The sequence below is a fragment of the Saccopteryx leptura genome, chromosome 4, assembly GCF_036850995.1.
Source record: "Saccopteryx leptura isolate mSacLep1 chromosome 4, mSacLep1_pri_phased_curated, whole genome shotgun sequence".
Taxonomy (NCBI): Eukaryota; Metazoa; Chordata; class Mammalia; order Chiroptera; family Emballonuridae; genus Saccopteryx; species Saccopteryx leptura.
The window spans coordinates 120,845,014-120,864,792 of record NC_089506.1 but is presented as its reverse complement, the minus strand read 5'-3'; the positions used below and the strand labels follow the sequence as shown (position 1 = coordinate 120,864,792).

Below are 19,779 nucleotides of genomic sequence, written 5' to 3'. Positions count from 1 at the left end.
GGGAAAAATTCACCCCACAAGGTACACTGGTACCTTGAGATATGAACAGACCAACATATGAATTTTTTAAGATACAAGCTGAAACTTGGTCCATATTTTTGTTCGAGATCCAAGAGAAATTCCGAGATGTGAGTCGTGATTCAGGAAGATGCCGCCAGTTGGAGCTCGGTTACAGAACAAATTAAATTCGTATCTCAAGGTACAACTATATTAGGCAGGGCAACGCCCCTTCTCCCTAGGCTCCCTTGAAGACCCCCTCAGAGACAGAGACAGTGCAAACGGATCCCACTAACCCCTGTAAGTTGACCCTGAGAAGAACAACATGCCCTGCTCCAGCCACAAACCAGAAGCTGGCTGGTCTATGTACGACAGAAGCTTGAGGAACCTCACTATGGGACTTCTTTATAATTGAACCTTGGGAAAGGGGGGAGCTCAGGTTGGGGAAATGCCCAGAGTGAGCCATCTTAAATTTTAATATATGTACTGCTGTAGGAAATGCAGAAGGGGGTATAAGTCACTTTGCTAAGAAAAAAAAGCTACAAGGTAAATGAAAAAATATATATGTACTCATAGCTACTGCTGTAAAGTAACCTATAAATATTAATTATGTGTCCGACAAGCTACTTAGAGGGAGGCACCTCCAAAAAGAAGCATATTTTAAAAGAAAATTCCTTATTACTAACTTAAGTTGTCACTAAAGGTTAGGATCTTTAAAACTTAAGAGTTCTAATTAAAAGGGATTGTATAATTTTGATAATAGAAGGCATGAGGTATAAATGTACTTCTGAGAAAAGAAAAGAGGAAAAGTAAGTTGTTATAAAAGCTAGTTATTTCACAATAGATAAGAAAGTTCATGAAAGCTATGGGGTTATGTAAGTTGCAGGAAGTTTGTGCAGGTTGTAAGCAGTTTGTACAAAGGAAAAAAAAAAACTGGTTTAGGGAACAGAATAAGCCTATACTGTATATTCTAACAAATGTTATGCCTCAGTTTATTTGTATAAAGGAAATAGTTTTATAAAATAGAAGAGGCTCAGAGTTACTTTTTCTTCAACAAGGTAGCTTATGTGCAACATTAAGAGAAACTTGTTGCCTGACCTGTGGTGGCGCAGTGGGACTTCTGCACGCCAGGCCGACGCTCTACCGCTGAGCCAACCGGCCAGGGCCTTTAATCACTTTTATAACAAGGTTTGTTCGAGACAAGATAGCAACAAAACAAAACTAAATCAATGATTTGATTAAAATTTAATTAAAACCAGTAGGGAATGAAGTGTGGAAAAGAAAGGCTCTAATTTTTGGCAACAAAGAGATTTTTAGCAGAACTTACTTTTTCTGAAAAGACTCCCTATTCTTGGCCTTGAGGCCAGTCCCCCAGACTGTGGCCTTACTAGCTTTGCAAGGGTGCAGGTGTTCTCAGAATGTTTCTCCCTGAATTAACCCTATAGATAAACATTGTAAGAAAGCTTGTTTCACTACTTTGTTTTACTGCTATGCTGCCTCTCCTCCCCATTCCTCAGTCAGTATGTAATTTTCCCTTTAAAAGCCATCCCCAGCCTGACCAGGCAGTGGCAAAGTGGATAGAGCATCAGACTGGGACACAGAAGACCCAGGTTTGAAACCCCAAGCTCACCAGCTTAAGCATGGGCTCATGTGGTTTGAGCAAGGCTCATTTGAGCAAGGTTCACCAACTTGAGCCCAAAGTCACTGGCTTGAGCAAGGGGTCACTTGGTCTGCTGAAGCCCCCTGGTCAAGGCACATATGAGAAAGCAATCAATGAACAAATAAGGTGCTGCAACGAAGAATTGATGCTTCTCATCTCTCTCCCTTCTTGTTTTTCTGTCCCTATCTGTCCCTCTGTTTCTCTCTCTCTCTCTCTCTCTCTCTCTCTCACACACACACACACACACACACACACGCACACCAAAGAAAAGATGCTATCAACAATAAAATGCTACCTATTAAAAAAATAAAAAGCCATCCCCAAACTGTGTTCCCCACCGCATTGATCTGAATGACTCAGGTCTCCATGCGGTCTGCGCAGCCAGTTAAAGACTTCTCCATTTCTTAATTTGGCTAATTGATTAATTGTGTGGCAAGACATTTGTTTCTCGTTCCATTATAAGACAGTAATATATATATATTTATATATAAATTCTATTGCAGTCCTACAGGGGGAGGGGTTCACAATGAGTTTAAGGCAGGAGTCCCCAAACTACGGCTGCGGGCCGCATGCGGCCCCCTGAGGCCATTTATCCAGCCCCCGCCGCACTTCCGGAAGGGGCACCTCTTTCATTGGTGGTCAGTGAAAGGAGCACAGGATGCATCACACGTCACGGCTCCAGAGGCACGTCATATCACTTGTTACACCTAGCAGTGACAAATATGGAACCGGACATTGACCATCTCATTAGCCAAAAGCAGGCCCATAGTTCCCATTGAAATACTGGTCAGTTTGTTGATTTAAATTTACTTGTTCTTTATTTTAAATATTGTATTTGTTCCCATTTTGGTTTTTTACTTTAAAATAAGATATGTGCAGTGTGCATAGGGATTTGTTCATAGTTTTTCTTATAGTCCGGCCCTCCAACGGTCTGAGGGACAGTGAACTGGCCCCCTGTGTAAAAAGTTTGGGGACCCCTGGTTTAAGGCATGGAATCAAATTGCAGCTGGATCTGAATCAGTTTTGTTTTTTTGTTTTTTGTTTTGTATTTTTCTGAAGTGAATGCTCTGCCCATCTGGGGTGTTGCTGTGTTGCAACCAGAGCCATTCTAGTGCCTAAGGCAGAGGCCATAGAGCCATCCTCAGCGTCCAGGCCAACTTTGTTCCAATGGAGCCTTGGCTGCAGGAAGCAAAGGAAAGGGGGAAGGATGGAGAAGCAGATGGGTGCATCATGCTCTACCACTGAGCCAACCAGCCAGGGTGAATCAGCTTTATTCTGGTAGGTAACTATAAACAAGAATGTAGATTGGACAATTTATATACCATATTTCCCCACGTATAAGATGCACATTTTTTTGAAAAAAATTTTTATTTTTTTTATTTTTTTTATTTTTCTGAAGCTGGAAACGGGGAGAGACAGTCAGACAGACTCCCGCATGCGCCCGACCGGGATCCACCCGGCACGCCCACCAGGGGGCGACGCTCTGCCCACCAGGGGGCGATGCTCTGCCCATCCTGGGCGTCGCCATGTTGCGACCAGAGCCACTCTAGCGCCTGAGGCAGAGGCCACAGAGCCATCCCCAGCGCCCGGGCCATCTTTGCTCCAATGGAGCCTTGGCTGCGGGAGGGGAAGAGAGAGACAGAGAGGAAAGCGCGGCGGAGGGGTGGAGAAGCAAATGGGCGCTTCTCCTGTGTGCCCTGGCCGGGAATCAAACCCGGGTCCTCCGCACGCTAGGCCGACGCTCTACTGCTGAGCCAACCGGCCAGGGCTTTTTTGAAAAATTTGGTTTCTAATAACTGGGTGCGTCTTATACAGTGGTTGTAGGGTTTTTTTACTTGCATTTTCCACTTTTTGCCCTTGTTTATGCGCTCATTGTTGAAGACAGTGATTCATCATCAGACACAGATGAGGACAAGCTAATGGATGGGAGGTTTGACAGTGATGAAGAGTTGATGCCTGACCTGTGGTGGCATAGTGGATAAAGCGTCAACCTGGAAACACTGAGGTTGCCGGTTCAAAACCCTGGCTTGCCTGGTCAAGGCACATATGGGAGTTGATGCTTCCAGCTCCTCCCCCTTCTCTCTCTCTCTCTCTCTCTCCCCCCTCCTCTCTAAAAAGAATAAAAAATAATAAAATAAAATAAAAGAGTTGCATGAATTTTATAATGAATAAAACTTGAGCTCAATACATGTTTTTTCAAATTTCGGGCCTCAATATTAGGGTGCATCTTATACATGGGAGCATCTTATACATAAGGAAATACGGTATATTATAATCAAAAAATATTTGTCAATTACATTAGAGATAAGATTAAGGGAACAGCACAGCAACTTGGCCCTACCAGCCAAATGGCCTGGAAAAATAGACTAGCAGAGGGAGACTAAGGTCGGTTGAGGCCCTGGCACAGAAGAAAATATTGGGCCCCTTAAATTTGGTGTCATTAGAAAAAGTGTGAAGTTGGGGTTTTGCAAGGCCCTTCAGAAGTCCGGGCCCAGGGCATGCCCAGTGTGCCTGCCATTAAATCCAACTCTGTAGACTAGCTTTAGATATAATGCTAGTAGAAAAGGTCGGGGTACGTGTTATGATTTGAACCCAGTGTTGTACCTACATCCCCAATAACACAGTCCCAGATAGCCAAAGCCTTACATGAACTGACCATCCTAGCAGATGAGTTAGCCGAAAACCCAGGTATAAATGACCCCTTCACTGATTTAATGGAACAATGGTTCGGAAAATGGAAAGGATTAATGACCTCTGTATTTACCTCCCTGGTAATTGTTATTAGAGTTTTGATTCTTATAGGATGTTGTATCGTCCCATGTGTTTGAAGCCTAATTCAGAGACTGACTGAAATGGCCATAACCAAGCAGAACCCTCCCCCTTAGACTAACCAGATACTAGTAATGAACACCGATGATCAGAGCCAACATCTGCTCACCGAATTTGAAGAAAAGAATGAAGTGTAAAGAATAGGGGGACTGAAGGAAATGTTTAACTCATGTTCTTTTCTTCAACTAATTCCCAACACCATTCATTTGGATTCCTCCAACCAAAGAACAGAATGAGAAATAGCTAACTTGTCTACCAACCCCCCAGCCCCTTTGTCCAGTCATCCGGTTGTTTCCGACCATTCCTCAACCCCCTTACCTAGTTAATGATACCCCATCTCTTCCTTCCACGTTGGTGCCGCCATTTAAACTAGCCAATAGAGAAAAAATAACATTGTACGGTCAATGCTCCAACCAATGGAGCAAGACCCAGCATCCTAGGGCCTACATTAGGGATAAAAACAGAATTTGCCCTCTGCCTGCGTGCTTGCTGGCTGGCTTTCAATAGTGGCAGCATGCCCTTCTGCAGAAGTTACTAAATAGCCTTTCCCAGGTATTTTGTCTCCACAAGTCTTGCTTAATTTCATCTCTAACGAAAGTAACCTAACAGAGTGATTTGATCATAAATTCCTAAATGGGCCGGTCATCCTGGTGGGTAGTCCTGTTCCAGGCCTTTTTTTTTTTTTTTTTTTTTTACAGAGACAGAGAGAGTCAGAGAGAGGGATAGATAGGGACAGACAGACAGGGACGGAGAGAGATGAGAAGCATCAATCATCAGTTTTTCACTGCAACACCTTAGTTGTTCATTGATTGCTTTCTCATATGTGCCTTGACTGTGGGGCTACAGCAGACCGAGTAACCCCTTGCTCAAGCCAGCGACCTTGGGTCCAAGCTGGTGAGCTTTGCTCAAACCAGATGAGCCCGCGCTCAAGCTGGCGACCTCAGGATCCCAGTCTGACGCTCTATCCACTGCGCCATCACCTGGTCAGGCCCAGGCCTGTGACTTCTTTAGTGAAAAGTTTTAATCCAGCTCTGTCATTGTTATTGTGCATCCTGGTTAACACTTCTTCAAAATAAGTGTAATCACCCTCAAGAGAGAACATATCCTTTTAACTAACCTGTAATCCAATCCCTCCTTGCTTTTTCCCCACTTCCATGTAATCTTCCTTAGATTTTCCCTTTGATTTCAAATGTATCAAAGCTGCAAAACTGTTATTCTCAGGAGCTTGAGTTCTTGCTTCCCCAATTATTTCATTAGTTTGGCTCAAATAAACTCATAAAAATTCTCTATTGGTTTGACCATTTCTTATGACACGTTTGAAAAAAAAGGGACTGCCACCTGACCTGTGGTGGCGCAGTGGATCAAGCGTGGACCTGAAATGTTGAGGTCTCCGGTTCAAAACCCCGGGCTTGCCAGGCCAAGGCACATATGGGAGTTGATGCTTCCTGCTCCTCCCCCCCTTCTCTCTCTCTCTCTGTCTCTCTTCTCTAAAATGAATAAATTTAAAAAATAATTAAAAAAAAAAAGGGATTGCCTGACCCGTGGTGGCGCAGTGGAGAACTTACTATTGTGGTGTAATTTGTGAGATGACAACACGCCATTACACCTACTTTTTCTAAAAAGACTCCCTACCCCTGACCTTGGGGCTACTTTTGCAGGCTCTGGCCTTGGGCTAGTGTTGCAAGGTTGCAGATGTACCCAGAATGTTTCTCCCTGAATTAATCCTATAGATAAACATTATACATGAGTTTGTTTTACTTTTTTTGTTGTACTGCTAGGCTCCCCTTCTCCTCTTACCCTGGCCAGAATGTAATTTTGCCTTTGAAAGCTTGCTCCTGAGTGTGTTTGGAGCAGCGGCGAGTTTTTGGAACATTAGTTCCCACGTTAGTCCCCGGTTTTTTGTAATAAAGACTCCTTAATTTGACTACTTGTGTGGCAAACGTCTTGTTTCTTGCTGTTCCAATATACCTATCATGACATGAAGTAAAAAAAAACTAACAAAAACGGATAAAAACAACAGCTTAAGTATTTTACTTAGCAACTTTTTAGGAATCAGAACTAAAGCAGAACTGATTAAAAGTGGCTACTTCTGAGAATGAGGAACTTTTGCTTTTCGTTACAAATCCTCCTATACTGGCTTTTAAAAACGTGTGCATTTACAACTTTGGTAACGACGATCATTAGGACAAAGTGGATTCCAATATCTAAGCACGGAGGTGGGCACGGTCTCTCATTCTACCCCATCAACAGGAGGGAGCGCCCTCGAAGCCACCCACATCTCTGACAGTAAAGACGCCATCTTAACGAAAAATAGGAAGCTCTCCCCATGCTGCTACCTTTAACCCCGTCCTTTTTCTGACCCAATCTGGGAGGGTTTGGGGAAATCCTAAAACCTCTCCTAGCAACTTCGCAACACCCACACATTATCCACCCCAGGACCTTGGGTCTCCTTCTTTGCTCTTTTCCCGGGAGGCCCTTGCGCAAGGACTCGGAAGCGGCGGGGGAGAGCGACTCCCAAGGCGCAGGCGCAGTCTTCCTCAACCCTGTTGTCCCGCCCCTTCCCAACCCCCCAGCCGGGCTGCTGTCCCCGCGTTCCAGCAGCCTTGTGCTTACTTTTTCCGCCCCATGCGGTCACGTGATGAGGGAGGGGCCGTTACCGAACGCTTCTTGCTTCCCCCTCCCCCGGGCAATTTCTTGAGTTTTTTCCGGGGTTTCCTTCCCAGTGTGTGGGGCGTCCGCTCTGGGGCTCCCCTGGCTACAAGCTCGGGACGCGCCTTCTCGGTGGCCAACCACCGTCACGGCGACCAATCCGGCGCCGCCTCCACCTTAAATAAGGTGTGGGTCACGCGCCGAGTGGCCGCGGTGAAGGAGAAGGGGCGGGCCAGGGGCGGGGACTCACGCGGTTCTGGGATGCTCTTCCGACCCGGCCAGCACTGGAGCTACGGACACTCTTGGTTGCCACCTCTCACCCTCAGCTGCCTCCGATGGCTGTCACCATGAATCAGGACCTGCGCAGGGAGCGGGCCGCTGCCAGCTTCATCCCCGAGCTGCTCACGCACATCTTGGACGGCAGTCCGGAGAAGACTCGGCGTCGCCGAGAGATCGGTGAGGGCGGCGGGCTAGGCCTCCTTCCTCCGAGCAAGGCTTGAAACTCTCTCGATACGGAGTCTGGGGTGCTGTAGGCCGTAGGCTCTGGCACAGCTTTAAGGGGGCCGGACCCCCACTTTTAAGGAGGCCTGTGGCGGGGTGGGGGGGGGTCACCCATTCGGAGAGGGGACCTGTGCTGTGATTCTGAAACCAACTGTGCTTCAAGAAGATGTAATTGAGTCCAAAATTTCTGTCTTCGTTTTGATGCCCTTTAATCCCTTCCAGAGAACCTGATTCTGAACGACCCAGACTTCCAGCATGAGGACTTGAACTTCCTCAGTCGCAGCCAGCGTTATGAGGTGGCTGTTAGGAAGAGTGCCACCATGGTGAAGAAAATCAGGGAGTTTGGCATCTCAGATCCTGATGAAATCATGTGGTTTAAAAAGTAGGTATGCCTTAACGTAGATCAAATTTTTATCTGTGGTAAAAGCCCAAACTTTAAATCTGCTGTCTGTAGTGTCCTTTTTCATCGTGCTTGGAGTTTGAAGACTCAAACCGGCATATTTTCATGCCACTTTAAAGTTGTATGTGTGGAAAATGTTTACTTTTGTATTTAAACCTTGTATGCTAATAACAAGTTAGAGACCCTGCAATTTTCCTTCTCAAGAAATCTTACAAAGTTTTTCGGCCAGGCATCTCAATTTCAAATGGTTTAAGTTCAAAATACATTTGCTCTTTGTAGAAAGTAGGCCTGCTAAATTTAGATGCTGAATTCGTTAGGACTTTTCAGTTGCAAAACCAAACATTTAAATGTTTTGTAGCAATAACATTATATTTGTATATGATGATGATGATGGTGTAGATCTTGAATTTTTTTTTTTAATTTTTATTTTATTTATTCATTTTAGAGAGGAGAGAGAGAGTCAGAGAGAGAGAGAGAGAGAGGAGAGAGGAGAGAGAGACGGGGGGAGGAGCTGGAAGCATCAACTCCCATATGTGCCTTGACCAGGCAAGCCTAGGGTTTCGAAACAGCGACCTCAGCATTTCCAGGTTGACGCTTTATCCACTGCACCACCACAGGTCAGGCTAGATCTTGAATTTTAAATAATGAGAAATAGGGAATGTAAAAGAACATCAGTCAAATCTCAATAAATATACGTAAAATATTCTAAGAACTTGGTGTTGTTTAATCTGGTGGCAGGGTTTAAATAGCTCTCCTGTTCATATGAGACCTCAAAGAAACATCCTATGGTCCCAGTGCTGAAAAGAGTACTTCTGTTTTTCAGACCAACAGTTTTTTATTTTTTAATTGGGGGAGGGGAGAAATGCACTTTTTTTTTTTTTAAATAACACTATAATTACATGGTCATAGTATAAGATTCCTTTGACCCTGCAGCACCTCTTAAACTTTTCATTCCTGTCATTTGCTCTTTTCGGTTTCTGCATTTTAGAAGAACTCCCGTTATCTCATCAGTCAAGAGTAAATGATGTGAATGGTGTATATTAAAGAGCCAAGAAAAAAAATGAAACATGTTGGAAGTTCTGCTTTTATGTAGTAATTATAATCATTCTTCCCAAAATACTCGACCTCTAGTACATTTGGAATCTAATTATTTTCAATTTACCTGGTTATTATTGTCAAGAAGAAATATTTTACTTTGGCTCTTCAGACTACCCTCAGAATTCTTTTCCATTTTAGTTATAAAAATGCAATTAATTTATTTTTGTAGCCCAAATCAGAATACTTACTTCCAAATGCTCTTTATTTTATTTTATTTTTAAATTTTTATTTATTGATTTTACAGAGAAAGGAGAGAGAGTGGGGAGCAAGAAGTACCAACTTGTTGTTACTTTACTTTATTTTTATTTTTATTTTAAAAAATTTTTTTTAATAATGTTTGCTTCTTTTCTTTTTTTTAATTTTTATTTATTCATTTTAGAGAGGAGAGAGACAGACAGACAGACAGACAGGAGAGAGAGACAGGGGGAGGAGCTGGAAGCATCAACTCCCATATGTGCCTTGACCAGGCAAGCCCAGGGTTTCGAACCGGCGACCTCAGCATTTCCAGGTCGACGCTTTATCCACTGCACCACCACAGGTCAGGCTAGTTACTTTACTTTAGTTGTTCATTGCTTGTTTACTGCTTGTCGTATGTTCCTTGACAAGGCAAGCCCAAGGTTTTGAACTGGCAACTTCAGTGTTCCAGTTCATGCTCTATCCACTGTGCCATCACAGGCTAGGCAACTCGTTTTTGTTTTTTTTTAAGTTTGTAACTCATGGCTGTGGTGATAATTGAGGTAGAGCAGCAATTGTCAACCTTTTTCATCTCATGGTGCACATAAATTAATGCCTAAATTCTGTAGCACACCGAAACCATATTATGTATTTTGCCCATCTGACCAAAAAAAAAAAAAGTCAAATTTTGATCCATTCACACTGGGTGGCTATTGTTATTTATTTTTTTTACTTAACAATCTAAGGGGAAGGAAATCATGCCTCTGACTAAAATAGTCAGGTATTGTATGATTCAGAGATTTTTGTGGCATACCGGTTAAAAATTGCTGAAGTAGAGCAACTCCTAGATTATGTTTCTCAATTATCCAAGTTGAGTTTGTAAACCTTAAAATAATTTTTTGTTTTTGTTTTTTTTTCTTCATTTTGTATTTTTCTGAAGCTGGAAACGGGGAGGCAGTCAGACTCCCGCATGCGCCGACCGGGATCCACCCGGCACGCCCACCAGGGGGCAATGCTCTGCCCATCTGGGGCGTCGCTCTGTTGCTACCAGAGCCATTCTAGTGCCTGAGGCAGAGGCCACAGAGCCATCCTCAGCGCCTGGGCCAACTTTGCTCCAATGGAGCCTTGGCTGTGGGAGGGGAAGAGAGACAGAGAGGAAGGAGAGGGGGAGGGGTGGAGAAGCAGATGGGCGCTTCTCCTGTGTGCCCTGGCCGAGAATCGAACCCGGGACTCCTGCACGCCAGGCCGACGCTCTACCACAGCCAACTGGCCAGGGCTGTAAACCTTAAAATATTAGTAAGATTTTATTCTTTCTTAAACTGACACAAAAAGAGAGGTTTATTTGTTTTGCTTTTATTTGTTAAAAAAATTTTAATTGGCCCTGGCCAGATGGCTCGGTCGGTTAAAGCTTCATCCCAAAACACAGAGGTTGTCGGTTCAGTCCCCAGTCAAGGCACATACAAGAACAGATTTGTGTTCCTGTTTCTCTCTCTCTCTCCCCCTCTCTCCCTCCCTTCCTTTCTCACTAGAATCAATAAATTTAAAAAATATTTTTAAATTTTAATTGAATTTGTTAGAATGACATTGATTAATAAAATTATATAGGTCTCAGGTGTACAATTCTGTAATACACCATCTGCATATTGTATTGTGTATTCACCATCCCAAGTCAAGTCCTTTTCTTCACCATCTGTCCCCCTTTTGCTTTAAAATGGCTGATGTAATGCAGTTCACAGTTGGTTAGATTTCATAATCTGTTATGGTAACCAGACCCAAGTAAAGACACAAGGAAATAGAACAAAGTCCTTTATGTGGGTTAAAGATTAGTAAACACTAGCCAGTTGTTTTGTGTATTGTTTCTCATGATATAGACCTTCCGGTTTGGGGACTTTAAAGGACAGACTTGAACATACCTTTTTTTATATATTTTATTATTAAATTTAACGAGGTGACATTGGTTAATAGGACCATGTAGGTCTCAAGTGTACATCTCTAAGGTATATGAGCTGTACATTGCATTGTGTGCCCGTCATCCAAAATCAAACCATCTTCCATCACAGTATATTCAGTCCCCTTGAACCATTTTTTTTGCATGAGCACAGAATATAAACAGCAATGTACAAAGAAAGCACTTGATCTTAGTCACTTTTCCCAGAAGCCCTGGAAGTGAGGTACTCTTCATTTTACAGAAAGATCAGTGTTCAGAGAAGGTAATCATCTTGATTGGGCACAGTAAGAAATCAAAAAAGCTCTTTTCTTGTTGTATTTTTCTTTTTTCTTACAGAGAGAGAGAGAGAGTCAGAGAGAGGGACAGACAGACAGGAATGGAGAGAGATGAGAAGTATCAACCATCAGTTTTTTGTTGCGACACCTTAGTTCATTGATTGCTTTCTCATATGTGCCTTGACCCTGGGCCTTCAGCAGACCCAGTAACCCCTTGCTCGAGCCAGCGACCTTGGGTCCAAGCTGGTGAGCTTTGCTCAAACCAGATGAGCCCACGCTCAAGCTGGCGACCTCAGGGTCTCAAACCTGGGTCCTCCGCATCCCTGTCCGATGTTCTATCCACTGCGCCACTGCCTGGTCAGGCTGCTGTTGTATTTTTCTGAAGTGAGAGTGGGGAGGACCTGACCAGGTGGTGGTGCAGTGGATAGAGCGTTGGACTGAGATGCAGAAAGACCCAGGTTCAAGACCCCGAGGTCGCCAGCTTGAGCTCGGGCTCATCTGGCTTGAGCAAAGAGCTCACCAGCTTGGACCCAAGGTCGCTGGCTCCAGCAGGGGTTACTCGGTGTGCTGAAGGCCCACAGTCAAGGCACATGTGAGAAAGCAATCAATGAACAACTAAGAAGTCGCAACGAGAAACTGATGATTGATGCTTCTCATCTCTCTCCGTTCCTGTCTGTCCCTATCTCTGCCTCTGTAAAAAAAAAAAAAAAAAAAAAAAAAAAAAAAGTGGGGAGGCAGAGAGACAGACTCCGGTTGTGCCCAACCAAGATCCACCCAGCATGCCCACTAGGGAGCGATGCTCCCTTGCAACCGGAGCCATCTTCAGCGCCTGGGCCAACTTTGCTCCAATGGAGCCTTGGCTGTGGGAGTGGAGGAGAGAGAGAAGCAGAAGGGCACTTCTGTGTGCCCTGACCAGGAATTGAACCTGGGACTTCCACACGCAAAAAAAGCTCTCTTTTGACTTCAAGGTCATGCTCTTTCTACTTCACTATGCTGCCTCTTTCACGCCAGCCTGCTTCTAAAGACAATATGTCCTGGAGACTATTATCAATCTTTATCAGGCAAACCTTGCGAATTCAGAACATAGCCACAGCAGTCCTCTCACAAGAACTGTTGCTGGGGCTGAAGCAGGCTGTCCAGTTTGGTTGAACATAACCTTTTTTTTTTTTTTTTTTTTAATAGAGACAGAGAGAGGGAAAGACAGGGACAGACAGACAGGAATGGAGAGAGATGAGAAGCATCAGTCATTAGTTTTTCATTGCGCGTTGCAACACCTTAGTTGTTCATTGATTGCTTTCTCATATGTGCCTTGACCGCGGGCCTTCAGCAGACCGAGTAACCCCTTGCTGGAGCCAGCGACCTTGGGCTCAAGCTGGTGGAATGTTTGCTCAAACCAGATGAGCCCGTGCTCAAGTTGGCGACCTCGGGGTCTCGAACCTGGGTCCTCTGCATCCCAGTCCGAGGCTCTATCCACTGCGCCACCGCCCAGTCAGGCTGAACATAACCTTTTGACATCCTTCCTATATCTGTAGGATATGACAGAGAGATTAATTTAGGTTAAAGAAGGGGATTGAGAAGTAATCTCAGCAGTTAGTGAATGCCATCAAGTCTGAGCACCTGAGTTTTATAGGCCATCAAGAAAGTTAACTATGATACAGCATTAATTGATACATCAGATTTCTTTCTTTTTCTTTCTTTTTTTTGTGTGAGAGAGAGAGGGACAGAGACAGGAAGGGATAGAGATGAGAAGCATCAATTCTTCATTGCAGCACCTTCGTTGTTCATTGATTGATTTCTTATATGTGCCTTGACAGAGTGGGTGTCGGATTGGGGGGGCTATAGCAGAACTAGTGACCCCTTGCTCAAGCCAGTGACCTTGGGCTTCAAGCCAGTGACCATGGGGTCATGTCTATGATCCCACGCTCAAGCCAGTGAACCACATTCAAACTGGATGAGCCCGCGCTCAAGCCGGCAAAATCGGGGTTTTGAACCTGGGTCGTCTGCGTCCCAGTCCAATGCTCTATCCACTGCATGAACGCCTGCTCAGGCATTACATCAGATTTCTTAAATGTTAAATTGGGGTAGAGAAGTGTTAGAATTGATGAAAAACTGTAATATTTCTCTTTTGGGGGATTTTGGGCATTTATTGATCTGTTTTTCATCTAAATATAACTCACTCATGAGAGTGTTTTCAAGTTGACTGAGTATTAGTAAAATACTTAGAAATTTCTCAATTTGAGCAACAAAAGAACTTTTCAGGCCTTGAGAAAGTAAGACCTTGCTATTGGGGGAATATGAAAGTTGTTTTCTTAATCCCATTTCCTATAATTTTGTCTGTTAACTATACTGTTTGTTATGAAAAAACTTTAAATATTCTTAGACTAATTTAAAATTCTAATGAGAATCAGTTATGGTTTTTGTTATCTTTCTTAAGTTTTTAAAGCTGGTTTGTTGAAAAGCATCTTCAAGAGGGAGTAAATGTAACTTTAAAACAAGCTCTCACATTTTGTTCTCGAGTTGATTTTTAAGTGGCCTCAAAAATCCCAGTATGTTATTAAGAACATCAATATTTGGTTGTCTTTATTTTGTGTCACATTTTTCCCCCTCAGTTTCTTTTTTTTGCCAATGTCATCATTTTATAAGCCCAGAGCCTCACTTCCCTCAGGGAAGTAGAAGTGTCTTATATTTTCACCATTTTTAGTACCTAAATGCTTGTATTTCTCAGAAATTTTTGTAGGCTCATTTCCTCTTTTGATAAGACATGATTGCTAGGGAGTGCTGTGGTGCTTTTGCTTTTGAGAATGACTTCCGTACTTATCTATATATATATATATATTTTTTTTTTTTAAGATTTATTGATTTTACAGAGGGTGGGGCACAAGAAGTGTCAAATCGCAGTTGCTTTATTTTAGTTGTTGCTTGCCTCTCGTATGTGCCTTGACCAGGCAAGCCCAGGGCTTCGAGCTAGCAACCTCAGCGTTCCAGGTTAGCGCTCCATCCACTGTGCCACCACAGGTCAGGCACTTATCTGTTCTTTAGGCTTTGGCTTCCACTTCAGTGAGGAGGGATATGTTTTGTGAAGTACAGAGCTGCATCAGTAAAGTGCTGCTAGTCTAAGTTACTTGGAAAGCAGCTTGCTTCTTCTGTTCATATTCCTCCTTTCCCCTCTTTCCTTCCATTCAGCTTCAATTAACATTTGATATTGCTGTAAAAATTGTAGAACTTTGATGATGGCTAGTCCAGGCATTTCTTGGATGTTTGAGTCTGTGCCAGCACCTCTGAAAACATGGTAGGTGATTTCAGGACCTCTGCAAAAGTGAATTGGCAGCCAACCCACTCTGTTCATACTCTGCTTGTTGTACAGATCAGGGTACACTGGTAGCAACACTGCCTCCTCTTCATCCCTTGAGAAGTCAAGAACATCAGTTATTTTGTACTTTAAGCTCTTTCAATAGATAAATGGAACAAAACAGACCCCTATAAAATCTATAATGCAGTGTAGCCAAGGCTGACTATACAGTAATCTGTATTTTGACAGTTTCACAGATTCTTTTTTATGAGAAAATAGTGGAAGGCTGAATTTCATTATGATTAGTGTTCCTTTAATCGGGAGTAATTTTCAGAGACCACTGGTGATAAGTGTTTAAAATGCTCACAATACCCATCTGTAAACTCCAAAGACCTTTAAGGATCTCTGTGCTTTGGCCCTGGAATATGTATTTATCACACTGGATATTTGCTTTGGTTATCTAGGGAAAGATAGTTTACATTATTATTTTTTTTGTAATATTTTATTGTGGCTCTAAAAGAACTGTATTTTTAACAGCTACAATAGTGCTACCATACAGAAGAAATGAACAAATCCTTTAATATCAGATACCCAGTTAGTATTTGCCTTCTGAATTGTCTTATACTTTTCGACAATTGTTTATCTCTCTCTTTTTTTTTTTGTCTTTAATTTCATTGATTTTAGAGAGAGGAAGGGGGAGAGAAAGGAACATCGATTTGTTGTTCCATTTACTTATGCACTATTGATTGAATCTTGTATATGCCCTGACTGGGGATTAAAACCACAATCTTGGCATATTGGGATGATGCTTCAACCAACTGAGTTATACAGCCAGGGCCAGGTGTACAATTCTAGAATATGCCATCCGCACACTATATTGTGTGTTCACCACCCCAGGTCGTCTTTTTCCTACATTCTTCTTTAGGAGCTTTTCTTAACAGATGTATGGAAGTCTTTTGATTTTTCAAACAAAACCTGAAAATAAAGCAAAAATAAAGACATACTCCCCAAAAATCCAGCCAATTAAAACACATTACACCAACAAAACCAAAAATAAAAAGTGTTCTTAGACTAAAACAATGGTAGAATTTGCTCCCTGGACTAGGTATAGAATTAAAGAGGAATTCTGGCCCTGAAATGACAGGGGCAGAAAAGATACCACTAGATTCTGCTTTTGGCTATTTAGGTAGTAAAACGGTAAACTTTACATTTAATTTCACAAGAAAGGGGTTTAAGTTTTCTCAGCCTTCATCCTGAGGGCCACGTTGTCTGGCAAGAAGGGGTGGTAGAGCACAGTGTGTCGAGTGAGGCTGAGACCCTTTTCTTTTCTCTCCTGTAGACTACATATGAGCAATTTTCCGGAACCTGTGGGCCTCAATTTCTCCATGTTTATTCCCACCTTGCTGAATCAGGGCACCACTGCTCAGCAAGAGAAATGGCTGCTTTCCTCCAAAGGACTCGAGATAATTGGCACCTACACCCAGACGGAATTGGGCCACGGTTAGTCCACATTTGAGGGTCAGTGGGTAACCCCCCTCAGGACTTCAGATAACAGATGATACGTGCTTTTGATTTTTTTCTGCTGCTACACATAGGGATTTTATTTTTAAATAATTAACTCTTAAATAAAATTCAGCGCCTTGTCTTTTTATAGGTATTTCCCCATAAACTGGTCCAGGACTCTGGCCTGAAACGTCCTTTGTTGTTTTTACCATTGCGACATTACACCCATATTGAGCAGTTTGGAAAGATGGGCTTGAAGTGTGGCACAGTGCCCCATTGTGTTTGTGTGTAGTTATTAGAGTGTCTTGGAAATTCTTGAGAGGGTTAATGCCTCTGCTTTATTGAAGTTAAAACTGGATTTTAATGGTGCAGAGGATCAGAGCAGTTAAGTGTCTTACTCTCGTCGTGGACTGGTGGGATTATAAAGTGGTTTGGGAAAAAGGTGATGATTCTCTTTGTTTCTTTTATACATCATATCTATACATGTCCCTGAGCTTTGCATTAGGAATATGTCTGTTAAATTGTTCCTAAAAGTTTGGCTACTTTCAAAAGTTTTTGTTTGGTCTTGATGTGAAATAAATTTGTTTTCATGGGCAAGGCCATTGGCAGATTTGTGTGTCTTGAATTTGTGCTGACCATTCTATTCCTAATTAGCATATTGCTTCTATTAAGTAAATTAAGGAGAGTAAAGAAAGGGAAAAAGGGAAGGATGCAAGTATCAGGAAAGTTTCATTTTTGTGTGTGATTTGGTGCATTTTGATTTGTGATTGGTTTAAGAAAATGCTTTTTATCCTAATCCCTGTGAGGACTACAGATCCTTGTTATGTGGTATTCTGAACACCTTGTCAAACACCCAATACTTGAGCTTCAGCATGGCCAATACTGAAATAAGCCTGAAGAAAGGTGTCCTAAGGAAAGGGAAATAACATTCATACATTTTCTGACTTGGAGGGGGGTGGAGAGAGAGGGAGAGTGTGTGTGTTTTCTAATTTTTAAATAGCTTTGTGGTTTTTAAATAGAATTCTTTTTCTCTTTCAGTATTTATCATTGTAGAATTTATTTGATTTAGCCATGCTATTCATAAGAGGCATAAGATGTAAACCATTCTGAGTCTGAATGGGTCTGATATGTTTATCTTCTATTGGTCTAAACTTCTGCCTTTTTTTTATTATTAATTTAGTAAGGTGGAGAGAGAATGAAAGAGAAAATGGGGGTGAGGAGCAGGAAGCAGCGACTCCCATATGTGCCTTGACCAGGCAAGCCCAGGGATTTGAACCGGTGACCTCAGCATTTCAGGTCGATGCTTTATCCACTGTACCACCACAGGTCAGGCCCTGCCTCTCTTTATAAAGTACATTCCAAATATATATATGGCCTAAATTTTGAAGGAAGAGAGGATGAAATGAAGACTAACTGGCATGCCACAAGAATTTTAAAACATGCAATACATGACTATTCAGGGGCACTGACCTCTTTGCCCTTAGATTGTCAAAAAAATGACAGTTGTCAAATAAAAAAATGAAAAAAATTCACACAACAATAGCTGTCCAGTGTGAATGAATCAAAATTAGAACTATTTTCTTGTCTTTCACCTCCAGGTAGCCACTGAGAAGTGAAGAAATTCAGTGTTGCTCAGGCTTGCTTATTCCAGGATTCTCAAGAATCTTTTTTTTTTTTTTAATTTTTTTTAAAGTTTTTTTATTTATTCATTTTAGAGAGGAGAGGGAGGGAGGGGGGGGGGGAGAGACAGAGAGAGAGAAGGGGGGAGGAGCTGGAAGCATCAGCTCCCATATGTGCCTTGACCAGGCAAGCCCAGGGTTTCGAACCGGCGACCTCAGCATTTCCAGGTCGATGCTTGATCCACTGCGCCACCACAGGTCAGGCCCGGATTCTCAAGAATCTTAAAATTCTGTCACCTGCTTGACCTGTGGTGGCACAATGAGTAAAGCATCAACCTGGAATGCTGAGGTTGCTGGTTCGAAACCCCGGACTTGCCTGATCAAGGCACATATGACAAGCAACAACTACATGTTGATGTTTCCTGCGCCTCCCCCACTGCCTTTCTGTCTCTCTCTTTCTCTAAAATTCAACAAATAAGATCCTAAAAAAAGAAATTTCATCACCCGTTTTCTCTCTTTGTCACCTATTTTCTCTCTTGCTTTTAGATTGTCTTCCATCCTTTAAATACACACCTGTCTACATAGGCACACAAATTCTGACACACTCTTGGTCTGTGGGTCTGTGAGCTATAATCAAAGACAGAAGTCTGGGCTGAGGAGGGCATCGTCTCCTTGGGATTTGGGTATTGAAGGAACAGCCTAGAATGTGGTCCAGTGTTAATTATCCTGACCAGACATTTCTCAAGGTTACAAAGCAGGTAGTATGTATGGTCTTCACAGATAGTTGATCGTTTCAGGCACTGGTCACTTCCTAGTGATTTTTCTGTATTCTATTACTATTATTGTTATTAATATTAAGGAAAATGGAGCTTACATAGTACAGAGTAATCGTCGTTGAAGATGGTGCAGTCTCTTTGCAATTCTCATCACTAATATTCAAATATGAAATAAAGCACTTTCTCTGAAACTTGAAAAATAAAATTTTTTCTTTTACTTTGTACAACGTAAGTGCTAAGTAAATCTCTGCAGTACATGAACAGCCTGTTCTTTCTCACAGGCTGACCAGTGTGACACAGGGTGTGTCTTTCTCTTCTTCCAGATCATGGTAGGCAGTTAAGAAACCAGCTTCAGGCCCTGGCCAGTTGGTTCAGTGGTAAAGCGTCATCTGGGTGTATGGAAGTCCTGGGTTCGATTCTTGGACAGGGCACACAGGAGAAGCGCCCATCTGCTTCTCCACCCTTCCCCTTCTCCTTCCTCTCTTTCTCTTTCCCTCCCGCAGCCAAGGCTCCATTGGAGCAAAGTTGGCCTGGGCGCTGAGGACAGCTCCATGGCCTCCACCTCAGGAGTGGCTCTGGTTGTTATGGAGCAGTACCTCAGTTGGGCAGAGCTTCGCCCCCTGGTGGGCATGCCAGGTGGATCCCAGTTAGGTGCATGTGGAAGTCTCCCGCTTCTTGCTTCAGAAAAATACAAAAAAAAAAAAAAAAGAAAAGAAAGAAAGAAACCAGCTTTATATTTCTTTTTTTTTCTTTTTTTTTTAAATTTTTTTTAAATTTATTCATTTTAGCGAGGAGAGGGAGAGAGGGAGAGACAGAGAGAGAGAGAGAGAGACAGAGAGAGAGAGAGAAGGGGGGAAGCTTTATATTTCTATATAGAGTATGTCTTTTTCTCCCGTCTTTGCCTTTGTCTCAATCAGGTGTAAGCATTTTTTCATCACGTCAGCATTCTTTCCATGATGGGAATTTAGGCATATTCAAGTTTCTTTCCAGCTCCAGTTGAATATCAATTTCTATATTTCTATTTCTTTTTTCTGTTTCAATTTTGTATGTTTTCTTTGCCT

General features: G+C 42.6%; 2 protein-coding genes across 4 annotated transcripts in view; one reads left to right on the top strand and one right to left on the bottom strand.

The window, feature by feature from the left end:
- The window catches only part of TEN1 (TEN1 subunit of CST complex), a 40,676-nt gene extending 33,402 nt beyond the window's left edge, over positions 1-7,274 (bottom strand). Inside the window, exon 1 of the mRNA XM_066381361.1 lies at positions 7,100-7,274. The gene's annotated coding sequence lies outside the window, so the exon portion shown is untranslated. The remainder of the gene's footprint in view (positions 1-7,099) is intronic.
- Positions 7,275-7,332: 58 nt separating this feature from the next.
- Positions 7,333-19,779, top strand: part of ACOX1 (acyl-CoA oxidase 1) — a 36,841-nt gene continuing 24,394 nt past the window's right edge. Inside the window, exons 1-3 of one of the 3 annotated variants that reach the window (XM_066381326.1) lie at positions 7,333-7,591; positions 7,859-8,018; positions 16,160-16,320. In XM_066381326.1, coding sequence (XP_066237423.1) covers positions 7,471-7,591; positions 7,859-8,018; positions 16,160-16,320 — 442 coding nt within the window. In that variant the 5' untranslated portion in view covers positions 7,333-7,470. Of the gene's footprint in view, positions 7,592-7,858; positions 8,019-16,159; positions 16,321-19,779 lie in introns of those variants that run through there. The other 2 variants (XM_066381327.1, XM_066381328.1) reach the window with 2 other exon arrangements.